Genomic DNA, 19,782 nt, shown 5'->3' with positions numbered 1-19,782 from the left:
ATATGGAAAAAAGTATTAAACAGACGCTTACAATTTTTGCAACGTTGTGACCAATAGGGTCTTGAGGCTTGCTGGTGCCCTCTGTTGACAAAGGACATTGTAATTTTTTTTCATTGTTATAGTTGAGTCCAAATCTATATGCACTAAGCACAAAGCAGTTATCAAATTGATTTCAGGTTACTATGAGCATTCTAGTCATTATCTCCATCCTAGTTTAAGTAATTACAGCTCAGAACATGGCATTTGTGGTGGCTGCTTGTGCAACAGCAGGTGCTTAATACTGTTAATCCGCCTTTTGTGAGTGAGTTCTGAGTGGATTGATTTCAGTGCTAAAGAGTGTGGCTCCTGAAATCTGGCACATTGGTTGGATGGCTGTGATCAAATCTCCGTATAGTAAACCAAGTTTGACTTTTTTTGATTATTTTTCAATGCTTCTCAGTCCTGTTTTAATGGAGCAAATTATGTATGTTCTCCCATTCTTTGGTGGGATAGAAAAATCCTCTGAATGCAGTCCTATCTGCACACATGTTCTAGTGTATATTCATACTTTGTTTTTTTCCTTCCAGAACTGGAGATAAGAAAGCTATTGCATGGAAGATCTTGCCAAAGAAACCTTGTAAAAATCTGATGAACACTTTAAGTAATTTATATCAGCAACTGGCAGAATGTGAGTGGGCAGTGCATAGTAAGATTTACATTGCATATAGGATGCCACATTAACAGATAAATATAGCTAATTAAATATGTTCTTAAGTCACCCATTACACTAAACATAATGTTTTTGTACAGAATTGGAATATCTGTGCTTTAAGTCCAGAGACTAGAACCCATGTAGGGGCCTTTGGGGTGAAGGAGCCTTGCATCTATATAAGGTGGTGCTCAACAGAAATATCTTTGTATTGACGTTGTCATTGTACAGAAAAAAAAAAAAGCAGAGCTTACATGAGAATAGTAAAGTGAAGAGTAGGCCAGAAGCTAATAAAGACCTTTGTTTTGTCTTCAAAGCCTGCTCAAGTCTTGACAATTGAGATAACTTCGACACTCAGGCTGATAGCACTTCACCAACCATTTTAAGATGGAAATAACAAATGTTTTATAAACATTGGGGTTTTAAATGTATAGCACAATTACTGGATGTTTCTGAGGAAAAAAAAAAATTGGTTGTTGATAGAATCCTCAGATATTGCAAAGCAAAGTGTGTTGAACCTTGATGTGAGAAAGCAGAAAAGCAGATAGGGAGGATACCAGTGAAATTCTTTAAAACAAAACACCCGGAAACATAAATGTGGAGTGTGATGAAAATTGCCTATTGCTTCATAATTTTGATATATTTTACTGTGAAGATTTCTTTAGAAAAAAAATTTTAAACCTTCTACTCTCTATATAAAAAAGTGGTATTGATCTTAAATTCTTATTACAGAGTAAATTGTTTAAACGTTATATCACTATAACATTAGCTATAATTATATTATGTGGAAAGATGGTAGTGAAACCACCCTGGCACTTTGTTGAGACGTTGTTAGAATGATACCACATTTTGTGTGTAGCAGTGAAGTCTTAGCTAGAGTTCTGATGGCTTTAAAATGTCAATACAAGTGTCTATTTTAAGAACAGGTGTTTTGCTAGAACTTAAAAAAAAGAGCCCACTTTCTCTCTGTATCAGCATTTTTCATTGTGTTGTGTTTCAATGGCTCCACGTTGCATCTGAGTGATGTTACTCTGCGTATATAGGTCCTTAATATGGAACACCTTGAAATGAAAGGCACTGAAAAAAAAAAAAAAAAAATCACATCTATGTGTTTGTCCCTAAAATATGCTTCTTCAATCAGCTCTTATATAAATTTTCATATGTTTTTATAAATAGCTTTCTTCGAGGGTATTTTTCAAGCTCTGTCCATACTGGTTCTCTCTGTTGCTTTAGTGACAAATGCACTGAAAAGGTAAATGTATCTTGCTTTTGGTATCTGAATCCATTGTCACATGTCATGACTGAGTCTAATAGCATATATTTTAATCTGTTCCAAACTTAATGAAAAAAAAGTGAAACATTATAATGTTTTTGTTCACAGTGCAACAGAGACCAAGAGAAGATGCGTTAATGGAACTGGCAATGAATGACTATGATTTTAATTCTGGGAAGAAATTGCATCTGTTAGATTTGGAGATCCAGGAAGCATTTCTGTGTTTCATGGCCTCAATACTCAAAGGTTACAGGTCTTATCTCAGGCCGATAACAGAGGCACCCTCTGAAACAGCCACAGACGCAAGTTCTCTCTTTGAACTTCAAGGTGAAGAGTCAGAAACTTGTTTTATGTGCATTAATTTATTACTTTAGATTCTCTCTTATTTAAAGAATGAAAATATTTGCAGTGTTAGTGTTGTGAGTGGTGGTAGGAATGTAAATGCAGAAAAAATTGCTTAGTAGTGGCAAAGAAAGAGAAAAGTTTATTGCTTGTTGATAGAGTGCGTGCTGACTTTTGATGAGGGCTTCTTTGGTTTAGACTTTCTTACCTGTTTCTGATTTCACTTTATAGGTTTCCTAAAAAGTCGAGATCGTTCCCATCAGAAGTTCTACACACTGATGACCAAAACTCAGATGTTTATTCGCTTCATTGAGGAGTGTTCTTTTGTCAGTGATAAGGATGCAAGCCTTGCATTTTTTGATGACTGTGTGGATAAAGTAAGCATGTCTTCATATGCATATAGCTTTTTAACTTCAGCTGTTGCTTACATTATCTGATATATAGTACAAGCAGAATATATTCGAAGTGGAAGTTTATTTCTATTTTTCCTTTTTACTAGTCACAGTAGCCTTCCATTTTACTTTTTTCTTGGGCTTTCCTTCATTCCCTGCTTCAGATTCTTGAAAGTGTAAATAACATACAGTGAGCACAAATCAGAAATGCTAATTTTCACCTGTATGTAAGGCTCTGAAATACTGAGCCATAGTAAGAAGTGTAATATTCTGACTGTAAAGCAGGAACTTTTAGGTTCTTAATCAGAGAATTATGTTCATTGGGTAAAACTACAAGCATTTTTATAGATTGTGTAGTACTTCATGCAGTTGTTTAGGAATGGGGTTGATGAGCAGCACACTACAAGACAAAAGACAGTCTCACTATTTTTTAATCATTATAAATGGAAGGTTCCTCAACCTTTTTTCAAACAATGTGCTGACCAGCTCTCTCTAATAGTAGTTTTCTGGTTACTCTTAGAAAACTCTTAGAAGGGTTGTACTAAAAGTAAATAATTAAAATTAAGCTTTATGAGTTCTCCTTTTGTTCATACTGCTGTCGCTTGCTTCCCCCAATTCAAAACCAGCTCGACTAATATGAATATTTAAAATATGGTGCTTCTCCTGGATAAGAATGTCTTCTGACCTTGTTATCAAATATCAATGGATGTGAAATGTATGAGTTTCTTAAAGTACGCAAGATTTATTATGGCATATCACATGTAAGCTTTGCCTAAGCTGCATTTTTATGGGTTCTGTTACTCTGTTGTGTTGCAGCGAATGAAAACTTTGCAGTCTGTCACTATGTGGTTCTTTCGTTCGTAGTAGAAGGAAAGGCAGTTGTTAAGGATGATGTGATGAGTGTAAACGTGCAACATGATGCCAATTGGTGTTTTTCTTGAGATAAGCTTAGAACTGCTGGACCAGAGCTCACAGACTGTTGGATTTCTCAGTTCAAAGTGGATTTTAGTGTCCCATGGAAGTATCACTTAAACTTTTAAAAATCCTAAGATATTTATAAGAAAGGTCCACATTAGTATAGTGTTGAGCAGTGCGAAGAACTGATTTTCTAAAATGTATGGGTATGTTAGCTTTTGAAAATTCATCATGTTTCCAGAGAGAATCTATGAAAGTGTTTTGAAGCTGCTTGAAATTTTTTTCGTGTTAGTTTTTGTTTTCAGAATAACTGAACTGAAACCCACTATCTTATACCCCTGTTTGCTTCTTTTGTAACGTGAAAGAAATTTTAATGAATATTATAAGAAATTCCATTCCATGCCTACTTGTCAACTTACTGGCTACCTGTAACACTCTATTCTGGGTCACTGATGTTTATGTAATGCACACGTTGTCCAGAATTTCCTGTAAAGTAAGTTACTTGTGGTTTGTTCCACAGGGATTAATACTGAAGACTATGAAAATTGCTAGTTACAGTTTCAATTTATGGCTATTTCTTCTATGAAAGTGCAGAAGAGCTAAAAGGAGTTTTTCTTTTGAAAACAAATCTGAAAAGAGTTAAGTTTAAGTTTGAGAGAAATATAAAAGCATGGTCCAATGGTGTTTAATGCTTTTTATAGCTTTTGCTGGGCTCAATATTTTATTAGTAGCAATTCTCAAAAGTGTTTCACAGCTCTACAGCATGAGTTACAGGTATTCATGGGTTGTAAATTGATTTAATTGCCAATATTTCTATAATGTTCACTCAATTATCCTATAGTACAGTTAAAAAGCTCTTCAACACATAGTGCTTGCTTTGCCGTCTGCCAATTGGTATTTAAAAATAGGAGGTCTCACAGACAGGAGTGTACCCAGTGACTAAACGCTCTTGAGCAGTGCTTAGTTTCTGTTGTGTTGCAGGTTAGTTCTCTGACTAACGTTGAATAGTATTTTTATTCAGAATGTGCCAATCATGTTGGTGTCTGATTCTGTCTGTTATATTTCATTTTATAGAGCAGTTTATGAGGGCACTGAAGCTGATGCCCTAATGAAAGTTATCATGCCTGGGAATTCAAACAGTTCTTCTGAAAAAGTAATACTTAAATTGGTGATGCCAGAGTAAGACTGCACGTAATCTGTGGAGCGTTCACCTTTTCTCAAAGGTTAAGTAGCCACTCATGCAGCTGAAGCAGACACTCATCTGTTCTAATGGCAGCTATTTTGCTAGTTGATGCTGTGGGCAGCTTCTTTCCACTATTAAAAAAAATGCTCGTGACGGTTCCGTGAGAATCAACTTTACAGAAAACACTTGCACACTTGTGCTTCTCCAACTTCTATTTCTGTCAAGGAGGGTTTCGTTCGGTTTTATTAATGAGACAACTACTTCTATGCCTATGATAATTGTGGGGAAACTGAGGCACTGGAATTACTGTGCGTTTAGGGTTCGCCACAGCTTTAGAGTTGCTTGTGAAACTAGGTTTTCATTGACATGAGAGTGGGTTCCCATGTAGGATTTCTCTGAATAATATTTGCCTCATCTTCTTTCTTCATTTCTCTTATTTCTGATACTGTGCTTAACAGTAACATACAAAGTCAAAATATTGAATTGAAGTATACCAAGGACTGCTATACAAACTAGAGCTTTATCCAAGATGCTCTGCTTTGACAAGATACCAAATTTGAATGATTCCAATAAAGTGAATATTTATTTATATATTAATGTTTTTCACTAAGTGAACCAGTACCTGAAAGGGAATGCATGAACGGTGATGTCACGGGTTGAAAGATGATGCTACACTTTCTTATGGGTAGTTACAGGCCACTAGGTTGAGACAAATTTTATGTACTGTGGAATTGGCTATCTATAAAATATAATCTAAGCCCTGCCTCACATAATTTACAATAGTTGAAGCTGAAGACTAATCTCTTCTACATGTTAAGAATAGTTGAAGCTGAAGACTAATCTCTTCTACGTGTTATTTTATCCTAGACAGCAGCAGCAGAGATTATAATTAATTACCCATTTTGTTTACTGAAAGATGTGGTGTAATTGTCTCACAAGTTTTTATTTTTCCAGGAATTCAAGAATTATATCAATTCAATATATATTTAAGTTACTAGCCTTATTGTATGTAACTGGTGAAACTTGTAACTCTGGGGTTTCTACATCCTTAGAGGTATTTAAATTGCCAAGTAAGGTTTCATTTATATCTACTTTTCAGGAGCCATATGTTCTTGTTGCTTGGCTGGTTCTATTTGCTAATACTTCCCATCTGTCTCGTGCAGTAAAATATGTAATTAAGAACACCTCTCTGTATGTTTATCAAATTTTAAATATTGAAGCATTCTACTGAAACTACTTGATATATTTCCACCTCACTGGAGGACAAGAACTGTGGAATATGCTTCTTTTTGTACATTAATTCTCTGTTGCTAAACTCTTAAGGCACGAAGAACTCACCTCTTTGGGTTCCACAGGTTGCTTATTAATTTCCTTGAAGTAATGCACCATTGGGCTGTAGTTTGGTTGCCATTTAAACCATTTAAATAATGGCTATAAAGGTAAACTGTGGCAATATTTGAGCTGAGCACAGGAGCGATCAATATGTGAATAAACAGCATGTTCTGTGCACTAGGAAGTAAATAGTTTTTGATAGTGCCAACTCTGAGATGGAGACGCATCTTATCTCGCAAGCAGAAGCAGCACTTGGGTATTGAAGGAGACACAATTGCGAACAGAAGATCAGAGACAAAGCAATACAAATACCAGCACAAATAGCAAGTAAAGGCTCTCAGATGGAATGTAATAACACATTATATTTGCTCTGTTCCTGGCGGTTTCTGTCACGCAAGCAGTAGCAGTAGGAAGCTTGCAGTATTGTTAAAGACTCCTCTGTTCTTGTTCTCAAAGGGAAACAGTTCATACTTTCCCAGGATCTTGTTTGAGGTAGCTGAATTTTGCTTTGGTTCTTTATTTTTGTCTCAAGTAGTTGGATGAAATTCTTTAAGTAAAATTGTTGGACAGTTTTCTCCCACTTGATTCTGCAGTTTGATGCTTTGAAATTAGGCTGGAGCCTTGGAGCAGGTCTGTGCTGCTGTCCTTAGAACAGGGGTATTCGATTGGGAAGTGCAAATTTCTCCTCCTCTCTGCCAGGTTAGCAAAGCAAAGATTTTTATGGTGCAATTTCCAGTTACAAAGCTGAAAACGAAACAAAACAAATTCAGCTGTAATTTATGCTTAATGATAGTATTATTACAATTTAGCTTTTGTAATCCATGAACTGAATTTCTATCCTAGATATGAGAGGACAGGACCACCCAGTATTTGCTATATTTTCACATATACAACTGTTGAGTTCTCTGAAAGAGAAAAAAATCGTGAAGCTATCCTTCACCTTTCGGGTTATTGGTTCTTTAGAAAAACGAAGTTACTTCTATCCCCTTTAATTTTAGTTAGGTCACACATTTTTATTCCATTATCTTTTCGAATGCATGTGCGTTTCTGCAATCTCTGCAAACTAGCATGAACTTAATGACTATTTGCGTGACCGAAATTGCTAGATCATGTTGTTTGTGGATTCTATATACATCAGACAATTAGATAAAGTTTGTCATTGTTCCCAGTGGTTAAAATAGAGGGGAAAAAATAGCTCTTATTTTCATATTTTAGATTAAGTTTCAAGTTACTGCTGCAGTTGGAAACATAGTTCCAGAAATCGTATTCAGAAAGATTAACCTCTTTTTAAAACTACTTGTATTTACCTGAGAACAGTCAATTCAGAGTATATCATTGAACATTGATTATTGCATTGGGGTAAAGTTTGCAAAACCAATTTCACACTTACTGTTCTCATTATAACTTTGCAAGGCTTCCTTACTTTTAAGATGCAATCCGTTGATGCTGATACAGACTTCGCCCTGCATGACCATATAGCTTTAATGGCAGAAGATACAATAACCCTGGTATCTACTTTTTCTTTTACCATAACTTCTCCAGGTAGATATGGACAGAACTGGGGAAACGCGACTTATAGAGCTGGATGAGTCATACAAGAGCGAGCACACAGTTTTCATAACACCCCCTGAGATCCCTCACCTGCCAAATGGGGAAGAGCACCCTCTACAATACAGGTACCTGAAAGACACAGTACGACACGGGCAAAAATTCTAACCCCTGCTCTCATAGAGTTTTGTTTCAAGGTTCTTGTGACAGCCACAAAGTGCAGATTTTTCCTGTCCGTTTATGTTGCTCGAGTAAAAATGTGTATGTAAAACACCTGCTGTGCCAGCTCTTTTGAATTTTTAATAATTTTGTGCATGTGTACACACAAGCAGTAACAATAAAGCTGGCTGTGTGTTGACATCACATTGTGCTAGCAACTGCCGCTTTTTAAGGTTAAAATTGGCATTAATGGACCCAGTCTGTTGGCCTGTTGCTGCTGATAACGATACAAGCTGCAGGTACTCTTTGGGAAGAGAGTATCTGAAAACTGGTGTTACTGATTTAGTAATTATGTCAAATGAGTTTATCTATTGGCTTCTTCATTAATTCTAATTTAATCTGTTAGATGGCTTGATGTTGTTCATATTGATTTTATAAACCTCTGTCATGTCATGCTCACTAGAGACCAAGCCACACAGATTTTATTTTTTTTTTATTAGCTAGAATCAATACTAAAACATTTGACACATTAAAGAAAATGCTAGGAAAGCAGACTTATTTATCAATTTAAGTTGCTTACACTGAAATAACAGTTTAAGAGACTGTGCAGGCTTATGAAATCATACAGATGGTTTAGTAAACCGCTTTGTCAATGGGTTCTTTAAAGGTTGACTTCTATCTTCTGTTTCCTGTGTAGCTTCTAGTGCAACTGTATAATTGATTTCATTTGATATTATTTGATGTGCTTACTTTGGAACTGCCTTGCAGGAGTTAAGCGACATGTTTCTTTTACAGCTATAATGGATTTCCAGTATTAAAACTAGATTTGTTCGAGCGACCTGAAGGATTTCTTAAAACACCAAATAACAAACTCTCCTCAAAAGCGAGTAGTCCCAACAGCCCGTTGCCAATGTTCAGAAGAACTAAACAGGTACTTGCAGGCATTCGTGTAGCGTGAGGCGCTTTGGAAAGTGTCAGCTTGCTGCCTTCATCTGGAGTTTGGCTATAACGACTGGCAATGGCTGCAGCCTGACTAATGATTCTTTATTAGAGTAGCCATACTAATTGTTCTTTAGATGTTTACCTGTGCTTCTTCCCTACATTGTATCATACAGAGCCTCTGTACACAGATTGTCACTTGCTGTGCTGTCCGTACACCTTTCGCGTTCTTCACGCTGTTCTCCGCGAGCACAAATTGTTGGGCTTCTGCTCCCACTTTTTGATCACTTTTCACAGTGCGGGACTTTAAGAGGGGCTCCAACTCTCAAATTTTTCTTAAAAAATACAGACCAAAAGTAATAGACATAAATTTCAAGAAATGCAAGTTTTTAGGAGGGGAATATTGGACAGCAATTCTTTTTGGTATCACTCTGCTTTCATTTTCTTTCCCACTTTGAATATGTTGTTTATATTAATGTTGCAGTTTCTGTAGGTATGAGATGATACATGTTCACTTTTTAACATGTAGGCATGTGTGTGTGCACATATCCACAAACAATATTTATGATTCTTTACAGGAAATTAAATCTGCACATAAAATTGCAAAGAAGTACTCATCCATACCACAGATGTGGTCCAGATGTTTATTACGTCACTGCTACGGTCTTTGGTTTATCTGCCTTCCTGCGTATGTGAAAGTGTGTCATTCCAAAGTCAGGGCCTTGAGAACTGCGTATGATGTGCTACAAAAAATGCATACTAAAAAAATAGATCCACCTGATGAGGTAAAATAAACCAACCCCAGAATTCCAGAAATAGCCCAGTGGTTTTAGGGAATGGAATATGTGTTTGACTACAGAAGCCCAGTACTAATCACCTGTATTTTCAGGTCTGCTACCGAGTCCTCATGCAGCTATGTGGACAGTATGGTCAGCCGGTGCTGGCAGTGCGAGTGCTCTTTGAAATGCAGAAAGCTGGTGTTGACCCTAATGCCATCACTTACGGCTACTACAATAAGGTAAGTATTTTTGAAAGAGGAAAAAAAAACCAACACATTTTTATCCAGGCAAATAGAACCAAGCAAAATAAGGGGGCAATTCAGATGTAATTTTGTCGTTTCTAGTAACTGGAAGAAATACAAGACAAAATAATTGTGTCATCTTTGTTTTTGTAGGTTTAAAAGTCTACTTCATTAACTACAAATTTAACACAATTTGAAATTTACATTAATGACTTTGCACCTGAGTGTTCTTTAAGATTACTTCATTTGACTCTGATATTTCCCAAATAGGCTGTTTTGGAAAGTACCTGGCCTTCAAGCAATCGAGGTGGCTATTTCCTGTGGATGAAAATACGAAATGTTGTTTTAGGAATAGCACAGTTTAAAAAAGCGTTGAAAAAGCTACCAGCAAGCACCTCACATACAGCCGTTCCTGGTAAAGTACTCACATCCTTATTTTCATGCTGACAAGAAAATGATTCCGGAAAGCTTTCTGTTGTGAATTTGATGATAAAAACAGTCTTAAAGAAAAAAAGAAAATGTTCTTGCACAATTTTTAAAAAACAGCTGCTTTTTTTTTTGGTCTTTGAATCCAAAATAGTTTACTCTTTATTTATTCTATCAGCTCTTCATGGATACAAAATATGAACCTGAAATTGATGTGATAATTATCCTAGTACATACAATAGCCAGTTTCATAAATGGCAGAAACTTCTGTCCAGTCTTGCCTTTTTTTGTTGTTTACTCCGTTTTTTGATGTTGAGAGGTATCTGGAACTAGTCCTTGAGTTTGGAGTTCTGTTTACAGGTCCTGTATACCATCTGAAATGATCGTATTTATTTTATCTGGAATATAAGTGCAATATTTGAGGTTGTAAATTTTGTTTTTCTTTCCAGTAAATATTTGTCATGTTCAAATGACTATAATATACCATGCTGGTGATTATCTGTAGTTTTTATTTTTCATGGGTACTACTTTCCACAGTACTTACAACTTACTCCTAGTAAAGCAAGATCATTCATTTAAAGTAGCAGCAATACAGTTAGCGTAGTTGACCTTGGAAGACCTTTACAATATACATATATAAATGTATGAAGATCATCTGAATCGTCCTTCCAACCAGGCCTATTCTTTGATTCCAAATGTGAAACCATGTTTACATTTGCCTTAGAGTTCTTGAAAAGATGTGACATTTTATTAAAATAAACCAGGCAACAAAATCAAAGACAAACAGTGCTTTAGTACAGTATTTTAAAAGAAATGTTGCAAATTATCCCTGTAGAGCATCACTTCAATGTTTATACTGTTTAAGTAAGCCAATCATTTTTCTCACTTCTTTGTGATAAAATGCTCACCGTTATAATAATTGGAATGTACTTGATAATAGGCCTTTGAATTACTGTGGATATTCAATTTATTCTGTTTACCATAATTACCTTTCCCTGTTGCAATAGGGGGACTTGCAGACTTGGGCAATAACACATCACTCAAAGAAGCCGCCAAGCAAGTGAGAACTTGTCTTCAAGATATACAAGAACAAAAAGAGGACAAGAGAGAGAGTGACTCCAGTTCTCGTATGTGTCTTGTGAACACAGATATCTACTTCATTGTGGATAAATAGGGATTTCAGCAAAAGCTAAGTAGGGCAGCTTTTTTTTTTTTTTTTACAGTGAGTGAGTGTAGTAATGACAGTTTATGCCCATGTCTTAAGTTCTTTTCTCTGAATGTAATTGGATGTCTAATGGTTTAACTTTTAAAATTACAGTTCTTTTTTCCCTCCTCTGTTTCAAGTAAGTGATAAGGGTAACATAAAGACTTAATGATAATTACAGCTTAACGTTTTTGTCTTTTAAAAAAAATTAAATTGTTTTATAGGCATAATCGATAGGAAAGCCTTTTCTACCAGTCTGTTTTCTTTTTAAAGCACGTAAGAGGAGAACAGGTGAATTTTTGCTGGTCTGTGAGAGATAGCAAGTCTAACTTCCAGTTATAAAAGTAATGCTGAGAATTAAATATCCATAGTTCCATTGTTCCAGCTTGAAAACCTCTGCCCAAGTAGATATCAGCCCATGTGTCTTGGGATACATACAACATGCTGTCACTTAATCCTCCATAAAGCATCTAATAGTAGATGGAAACTTTTAGATGGAAATTAAGTTGCTTTGATTCTGAAGAACTGTCTGTCCTTTTCTATACACAGTGTCTGAAGTGGAGAGCACAAAAGGGAGCGGTGACTGCCTACCTAAACTGAATTATCAGAACTCGAGTGATGCCAAGGCCGCTTCTAGCATAGTGCGGCTCAACAGCACAGTGGACAATACCATAGCAGAAGCCAGCACAGGTGAGTGGAAGAGAAAATAGATTTTGATTCTTGTGCAATTTTGTCTGTATAAATAATTTCTAATAAGAGCTCTATGTAACGTGCCTGAGTTCTTTTGTCCACAAAAATTTTATTTTATTGATGTGATGGCAGTAGCTGGTGAAACTTGTGGGAATGAGTTTAGATTAGATTCTGCATATGCTGTGTCAGGGAGATATGTCTGCATATTCTTCATTTCCAGATTTTTTTCTTTTTTTTTTTCTTTCTTCCTATAGTTAATATCTGCTTACAAAATCCAGGTGGTCTTTTTTTCTTATATCCTTCAGCAACTAATAAATTCCTTCAGGATGGACAAGGGGTTTCTCTACAGTACAATGAAAAGAAGCTGTCAGGCATTTTCACAAGTCTTTAATGTCAAATCTGGTTATTATAATACTGTCAGCTGTGCCTGAAATACCGTAATATCACACTTTAAGGTCTGCATCTTTATGCTCTGGCAAAATGATGGAGATTTTTCTGAAAGTAACTGCTTTTGTTGGCTCTGATTCATCAGGTTAGAAAGTGTTGCACTTTTTTGCCATTTCCTAGATACCTTTACTATCCTTAGCTTTCAAACCTCTTAATTGTGGAGTATCTCTCCAGAAGAGAAAACTAAATACATCTGAGACTTTCCTTGATGATGTCTCTTGAAGTACTATTATATTGTGTGAATTGACTTGCTTATAAATGTTTTATCGTCTGACCCTTCCTGAAAGTTATGACCATGGTCAACTCAACTTTTTCAACCTCTAGCACAATACATGGTGAATTCCATCTATCAGTGTTGTAAACCGCTTGGGACGAATTTGCATTCTTTTGTAATTTTGTTTCGTTTTCTCACATAGTAAGAAATAAAGCACCTTGTTTCATCTGTTTTTCAGAGAGTTCCGTAGGATTGCTGTTTACATCATCTTTTGAGGATGTCAGTGAAGCAGGAGTTATAAAAAGTAAATCCTTAAGAAAGAGACATAAAAGTGCAGCAGAACCTGACCTAAGGGAGATACCATGGGAGGGCAGGAACCGTAACCTGAGTGGAGATGGCTTAGTGGGACTCATGATAAATAGAATAAATCAGGAAGCAAACCCTGGAGAAATTGTTGAAAAACTGGGAGCTGATGCCAAAATCCTATCTAGTGCATTACAGAAAAGCATAAGGCCAAAAACTCTTAATATCAGAACTTCCTCTTTAGGATCTAAGAGAGAAAGCCTGGAGAGAGAATCGAGTGATGAAGATGCAGCTTTTGATTGCAGTTCTACAGATAAAACAGAGTCTCCTGTTATCTTTGATCTGGAAGACTTGGATGCAGAACCTGAAACATCTACAGCAGTGAAATCCTCCAGTGGCAAATCTAGAAAGCTGCAAAGAAAGAGCAGCTTTCCAGTAAAGCCAGTTGAAAAGACAGATGTTGAAACTGGATTCGATCCGCTGTCCTTGCTGGTTGCTGAGACGGAACAGCAGAAAGAGGATGAGGAGGATGACTATGATAGAAGCGTTTCTACTCCATCTGCAAGGCGAGATTTAGCTGAAGAAATAGTCATGTACATGAACAACATGAGCAGCCCTTTGTCGAGCCGTGCCCCAAGCATTGAGTTGCAAAAACCCTACGATGACAGAAATGCTAATAAAAAGAGCCCAACAGTAACCCAGCCTTGTAGGAGGTCCAGCCTTCCCCCAAACTCCCCAAGGCCGTCCAGGCTTACCAAATCCAAGAGTTACCATACAAAGAGTGAAGAAAGGCCAAGAGACAGGCTTTGGTCCTCCCCAGCTTATTCCCCAAACAGTCCTGCAAAGGAACAGCCCCAGGATGCAACTGGTGCATTAACACTTGTGTCTTCACCGTCCTTCAACTTGGATACGCTGTTAACACCGAAGTTTGATGTTCTAAAGAGCAGCATGTTTTCTGCTGGAAAAGGAGTTGCAGAGAAAGCCAGCAAGTGGTACTCAAAATTTACAATGTATGCTGCATCCTCAAAGGTAAATTTTTATAATTATTTTCCCCCTACATCTGAAAACCTAAGTACCTATAAATTAAGGAGGAAGCTCTGTAAAGGTTTAATCACCAACAGGGCAGAGGAGACTGCTCTACCTACCCTTATTTACCTAAAGAAAAAATACTTAAACAATAACATTTAAAATTTTTTACAGTTTTTATTAAAAAAGGGAAATCTGCTCATATTGATTACCAAAGTCATTTAAGGCGAGTTTGAAACTGATGTCATTTGATTAGAAAGTTCTTTGCTGCTACCAACTCAAACAAAACTCGTTTTCTTCCCACTCCTTGGGGATGAAAAGACACTGTTTGCTGGCAGTGTGTTGTTTTTAATGTGCTTAAAAACAATCTGAGACTAATTATCTAAAGTATCAATGACACCTTGCCTATCCTAATGCATTCCTGTGGCTGCTAATAACTTCTATAACAATGGTGGGGAAAAGTTATAGGACTGAAATATTGAAGTTTTCATTTAGGTCGTTTTATTTGGAGAATCTCTTAAAAAGAATCTTCATGTAGTTAGTTATCCCTGAGTGAAACATTTGTTCTGAGTACAGACCTGAGCTGAGTGACTTTTCAAGGAGAGAAGTTCATGCCTTGAATTTACAGAGATGATAAGTCTGCCTGTTATTTTCAGAAATAATTTTGCTTTCCTTTTCTCAGAGGAATTTCTTTTCTCCTCTCAGGATCAAAATTCAGATCGAGCAAGTGTTTCATCTCTTGGTGCTCTGGACTCAGAATCCACTTCTCTAACCGATGAAGATGTCTGCAATGATTTTGAAAGTGCTTCTCCTCAGGAAAATACCACATCGGAAATTAAGAGAATTGGCCTCAGCAGGACAAGCCTAGAAAGCTCAGCTTCTCACGATGGCTCATCAAAACAATTTGACCAGTGTGGTAAGTGACAACTTTTGCATTGCATTCACTGATCTGAACCCAAAAAAATCCAGTTTTAGTTGTTATTTCATAATTCTCAGTTTGAGATTATCCTAGTTGTTAGTCCTTTTTGTGACAGAAGTAAATTTTTCTTTTCGTACCTGAAACTATTACTCATACAGATCTGTCTATACCTGTGGATATTCTTATTGTAGGACTTTGGTTTGGGTGTTCTTTCTTGTGGAATAACTTGCACAGTAACATCCTGTCCCTGAATAAGTTTTGGGATGGTGCAGCTATGAAAATAAGAGACCCTTTAGGTCCTTCAGGTTTTTGTATAATTATCTTATTTGTGCAAGCTGTACAGCTCCAGAAGACATCTATAAAAATTTTCAGAAGGTAGCCTTATTAGTCTGGTTTTGTTTTCTAAAAGCAGTAAAAATCCTTTTTTGAAAATGGTTGTTTTCTATAAGTCGCTGTTGAAGCTGATTATCAAATTTTGTATTATATTTTTTTTCCCCTAATCTGTGCTGGATAATTGGTTGTGACTGTTATACCAGTTTCTGTACTACTGTCATTCTAGAGCACAGCGTGTTAAGCAGAATCAGGATGAAAGGACAATCTGTTTATTTAGATGCCTCCACTTAGCACCTAGAAGAACATGTCTAGATTTGGCTCCTGGTTTGTGGGATGTGGAAGAACTGGAGAGGGGCAGTGGAGTCAGGGATATTTGCAGTCACAAACAGCAACTCTTATCCTTCCCTAGTTTTTGTCCGGACAAAAAAGCGTGGGTATGAATTACTTAATCTGTTAAATTTGTTTCCAAGCTACCAATTGTTGAAAAAAGAAAACTGAACATATGGAAATTCTATGTTGGTAGATTTTTATTTTTGCTGCTGTTGGTGCTGGGCAGATGGCAGCCTCACACTCTAGCTTCAGATTTGTTGCATCTTCCATTACACATTTTATAACTGCAGTATTATTTGACTAGAAGAAGTTTACTAAAAATACATGTTCTGAATAACTAATACTTTGGGGTTTTTTCTGTTAATAGGGTCTCTTTCAAAGTTCCCTTTACCTGACAAATCAGAGCTGATATCTTCCTGCAGTACAAGTAGTACCAGTGTGTTTCAGAACTACGCTATGGAGGTACAGGACGATTTATTTATTTTAATTGATACACTTAAAAGCATATGTCTTCAAATAGAAATGCTATCTGAATCTCTGTTAAAATTCAGAGCTTAAAATTAATCTTTTAAATATTTCTGTGACAGAGTAGGTATCATTTCAGATCTTGCTCTAGAAATGTCTTTATTGCAGTCCTATCTTTTGGTCCTTAAACTGCAGTTCTCAAGAGTTTGAGAATTGGATGCCATTGAATTCAGACATCTAAATCCCTTGTGCAGCTGAATTTGTCTGAGGTGAAAATACCAAATCTTAAATAGCACTATACATTTAAAAATACGGAATGGATAAGTAGCTATTTCTTGTTGTAGCATCTAGTAAGATCACTGCACTTCTCACTGTTACATTGAATTTGGATTAATGACTGGTCATTTTCATCTTTTTTTCCCTCATTTATATTATACTGGCAGTCACTGCCAAAGAGTGCTTAAATTCTAAGAATAATTTATGTAGGTGCGTAAATACCCCTGTACTACTATGTTTGCAAACAAAATACAAATGACATATTATTATTGATAAAAATATTTTTTAATAACTGGCTGGTTTTACTCTGGGAAGCCGTAAAAGGATCACCTAAGCCACTTAGCTAAATTATATTTATTTCACGAGCATAGTTTCAGATCCCAGTCTACTTGCTACAGCAGAACAAAGACCTTCACTTAATTTTTTCAGACAATGCTCATTCCAGTCATTTACCATATCAGCTGTCTGCTGATGCAGTTTTGATTTATGATTTAATAGGTCTTCTGAAATACTTAAATTTAAAGCCTGGGAAGATCTGCACTTGTATGCAAGTGGAGAGCAGCATTCATCTAAGGGCAAAGATTTCAGCTCTAGTTTTAACTGCTTTGTAAAAGAATAGTTTTGAGAATGTGTCGTAGTGGAGTTCTGTTATCTGCCGCATACAGGTCCTCATCTCCAGCTGTTCACGGTGTCGGACTTGTGACTGTTTGGTTCACGATGAAGAAATCATGGCAGGGTGGACAGCAGATGATTCAAATCTCAATACCACGTGTCCTTTCTGTGGCAATTTATTTCTGCCTTTTTTAAGCATAGAAATCAGAGATCTTAGGCGACCTGGACGGTAATAATGTTATTTGAATTTTCCTCAATTTTGAATGTTCATAGTTGTGAAGTGGGTTTTGTTCTTTAGCTAATACGAAGCTTTTGCTCTCCGCGCAGTTATTTTCTGAAGTCCAGCCCTTCTACAGAAAACATGCAGATCCCATCACTTTTTGCAAATCAGAGCGGGAAATCCTGTAACACAGCAGCCACTGTTGGCCTCACTACATCTCTGATGTCTGTTCAAGAGGACATAAATTCAAATAGGTAAATCTGCATTTTCTGCATAGAAATTAGTTGGTTGCTCTGTGGATGTGCACGTATTCCTCATCAACGTAAACTAATTGAATAAGATACACTCTGAAAAGGAGAAAATGATTTGAGAGAGGATCTCCTCGCTGCCTCTTCCTTACCTCTGAGTTGACCACATAGTGCTTTTCAGCATGGTGTTTACCATTTCATCCCTTACGTAAAAATTCGTATAGGCATCTGTAATTCTGCAAATTTTATGAACTCTTTGGATATTTGTGTTCATTATCAGTACAAGGGGAAATAAAACTTGCACTGTGTATATGTTTGAGCAACTCAGAGTAAAACAAAAAAGCTGAGATTCTTAATTTATTTTTTTTTCCCCCCTAGCAAATCTAAGCAGCATGACAGTATTTGTGCCAGAAGTATCCAGATCCCGTCAGGAAGAAGACAAAATCCCTCGGGGTCAGAATGTCCAAGTCACCCTGTAGCAAGGAGTATCAGCACTTTTGGCCCATTGGAAGAAGACGAGAAGGAAAACCAGAAGATCAGCCGTATCATTCCTACTGGTAGCCTGCCTGCTACTTTGCAAGGACCAACAGTGTGTAGTTTTTTTACCTTAAATGTCATTTTTTTAAAGTGTGTGATAGAGAAATGCAAAACGGCATTAATTAGAACAGAATTAACCATCCCAAATTAGGAGAAATAGTAGATTTTATTATTTAAGCCAATATTAGTTGTAACTTTTAGATGTTGGCCTGTCTGGTGGGGTACAAAAGCATTCATAAGACTTCGTAAAAATAGTTACGTTCCAACTAATGGTGGGTTGTGTGTGTGTTTTCACCATAGGATTCCTTGGGCTTAGAATGGCGTTTACCCAGTCCTGATCCTATAACAGTTCCTTATCTCAGTCCTCTCGTGGTATGGAAAGAACTCGAGACCTTACTTGAAAATGAAGGGGATCACGCAATAACAGTGGCAGACTTTGTAGATCATCACCCTATTGTGTTCTGGAATTTGGTGTGGTATTTCAGACGCTTGGACTTGCCCAGCAACTTACCAGGATTAATACTTTCTTCTGAGCACTGTAATAAAAACTCCAAGGTACGGAAGCAGATAGGAAATACTGACCTGTGAGAAATGCTTATTTTCCCATATAAGAAATCGTTAGATAATTCAGTAACTCTTTAGAAACGTGTCTTACAATTTGCTGGGCCCAGTCCTGAGTTGGTAAAGAATGTGTCAACCGAAGGAAAATATGCGTAAGTCTGGAACTCGGGCTCAGCAGGACTTGCATGGGGTAAGTGTTTAGCTCTTACTAGTCACGCTGTAATTTATGATCCTCAGTTACACAGATGTTAAGTTTCTAGTTGGTTTTATTGCGGTTTGACTCGTTAAGCAGCAGCAGGAGGAGAAATTTATGATTTTAGGGCTGTAGGAAGACACGCAAAATACTCATTAGCTATGTCACTGTTCAGATTTAGCTTTTTCTGGTTTTACAACACTTATAATATTAAAGCTTTTCACCATGAGGCCTATAGACATAAAGATGTATTTTAAATATGTAAGTCCTCTGTCATGACTTTGTAATAAAATGTCTTTACGTATGCATTTTCCTGTTCAGATCCCGCGAAACTGTATGTCAGAGGACAGTAAATATGTTCTTATTCAGATGCTATGGGACAATATGAAACTGCATCAGGATCCAAGGCAGCCTCTGTATATTTTGTGGAATGCTCAGAGTAAGCTTTGTTTCTTCTGGTTTTTGGTGTTTGTTTTTTTTTTTTTAAATAATAACCTTCATTTTGAGCAACTGAAGAACGTGTTTTGAAAATATGTCTTTGTGAATAGTTCACGTGAGATATATAACTGATTTTTTGATCATATTACTTTTTGTCTTGCAGGTCAAAATCGCACTCTTTTGTTTGAGAGTGAGTGTTCAGTTTGGCGTTGCTGTTCTAAGCTTGTGACTTGTTTTGGGAGGAAGGGTGGATGTAAACTGCTTGAACAAGTTTAGTTTTCCAGCTTATCTGTTTCAAATCATTAACCTATATCTCCGGTGGCTTTTTCTTCATTGAGAAGGCAGGAATAAGAGGGAATATGTTTCAGTGAAACACTGAACTTTTATTGACAGTTCATCCACTTAGCTTGTTTTCTTATTTTTAGAAGTCGCTTACTAAGAATTTTGTTGCCAGTGTTCAATCATATGCCTGAAAATAGCTCATGACCCATTACAGCTGTCGAGTTTTCTCCTATGTGCTTTTAGTGTTTTACATTTATGTTATTTGA

At 36.6% G+C, this 19,782-nt stretch overlaps 1 protein-coding gene across 7 annotated transcripts in view; it reads left to right on the top strand.

Annotated features, from left to right (window-relative positions):
• Positions 1-19,782, top strand: part of DENND4A (DENN domain containing 4A) — a 49,521-nt gene that overhangs the window by 24,434 nt on the left and 5,305 nt on the right. For 4 of the 7 annotated variants that reach the window (XM_065641309.1, XM_065641308.1, XM_065641307.1 and 1 more), the window contains 19 exons: positions 567-667; positions 2,070-2,288; positions 2,535-2,680; positions 7,668-7,801; positions 8,628-8,763; positions 9,350-9,556; positions 9,661-9,789; positions 10,063-10,207; positions 11,226-11,345; positions 11,972-12,112; positions 13,012-14,105; positions 14,808-15,018; positions 16,052-16,146; positions 17,091-17,266; positions 17,365-17,511; positions 17,884-18,094; positions 18,343-18,597; positions 19,118-19,235; positions 19,398-19,424. In XM_065641309.1, the coding sequence (XP_065497381.1) occupies positions 567-667; positions 2,070-2,288; positions 2,535-2,680; positions 7,668-7,801; positions 8,628-8,763; positions 9,350-9,556; positions 9,661-9,789; positions 10,063-10,207; positions 11,226-11,345; positions 11,972-12,112; positions 13,012-14,105; positions 14,808-15,018; positions 16,052-16,146; positions 17,091-17,266; positions 17,365-17,511; positions 17,884-18,094; positions 18,343-18,597; positions 19,118-19,235; positions 19,398-19,424 (3,812 nt within the window). Of the gene's footprint in view, positions 1-566; positions 668-2,069; positions 2,289-2,534; positions 2,681-7,667; positions 7,802-8,627; positions 8,764-9,349; positions 9,557-9,660; positions 9,790-10,062; positions 10,208-11,225; positions 11,346-11,971; positions 12,113-13,011; positions 14,106-14,807; positions 15,019-16,051; positions 16,147-17,090; positions 17,267-17,364; positions 17,512-17,883; positions 18,095-18,342; positions 18,598-19,117; positions 19,236-19,397; positions 19,425-19,782 lie in introns of those variants that run through there. The other 3 variants (XM_065641312.1, XM_065641311.1, XM_065641313.1) reach the window with 3 other exon arrangements.

The sequence above is a fragment of the Caloenas nicobarica genome, chromosome 10, assembly GCF_036013445.1.
Source record: "Caloenas nicobarica isolate bCalNic1 chromosome 10, bCalNic1.hap1, whole genome shotgun sequence".
NCBI lineage: Eukaryota > Metazoa > Chordata > Aves > Columbiformes > Columbidae > Caloenas > Caloenas nicobarica.
The sequence above is the reverse complement of the archived record's forward strand: the minus strand, read 5'-3'. Positions and strand labels throughout refer to the sequence as shown.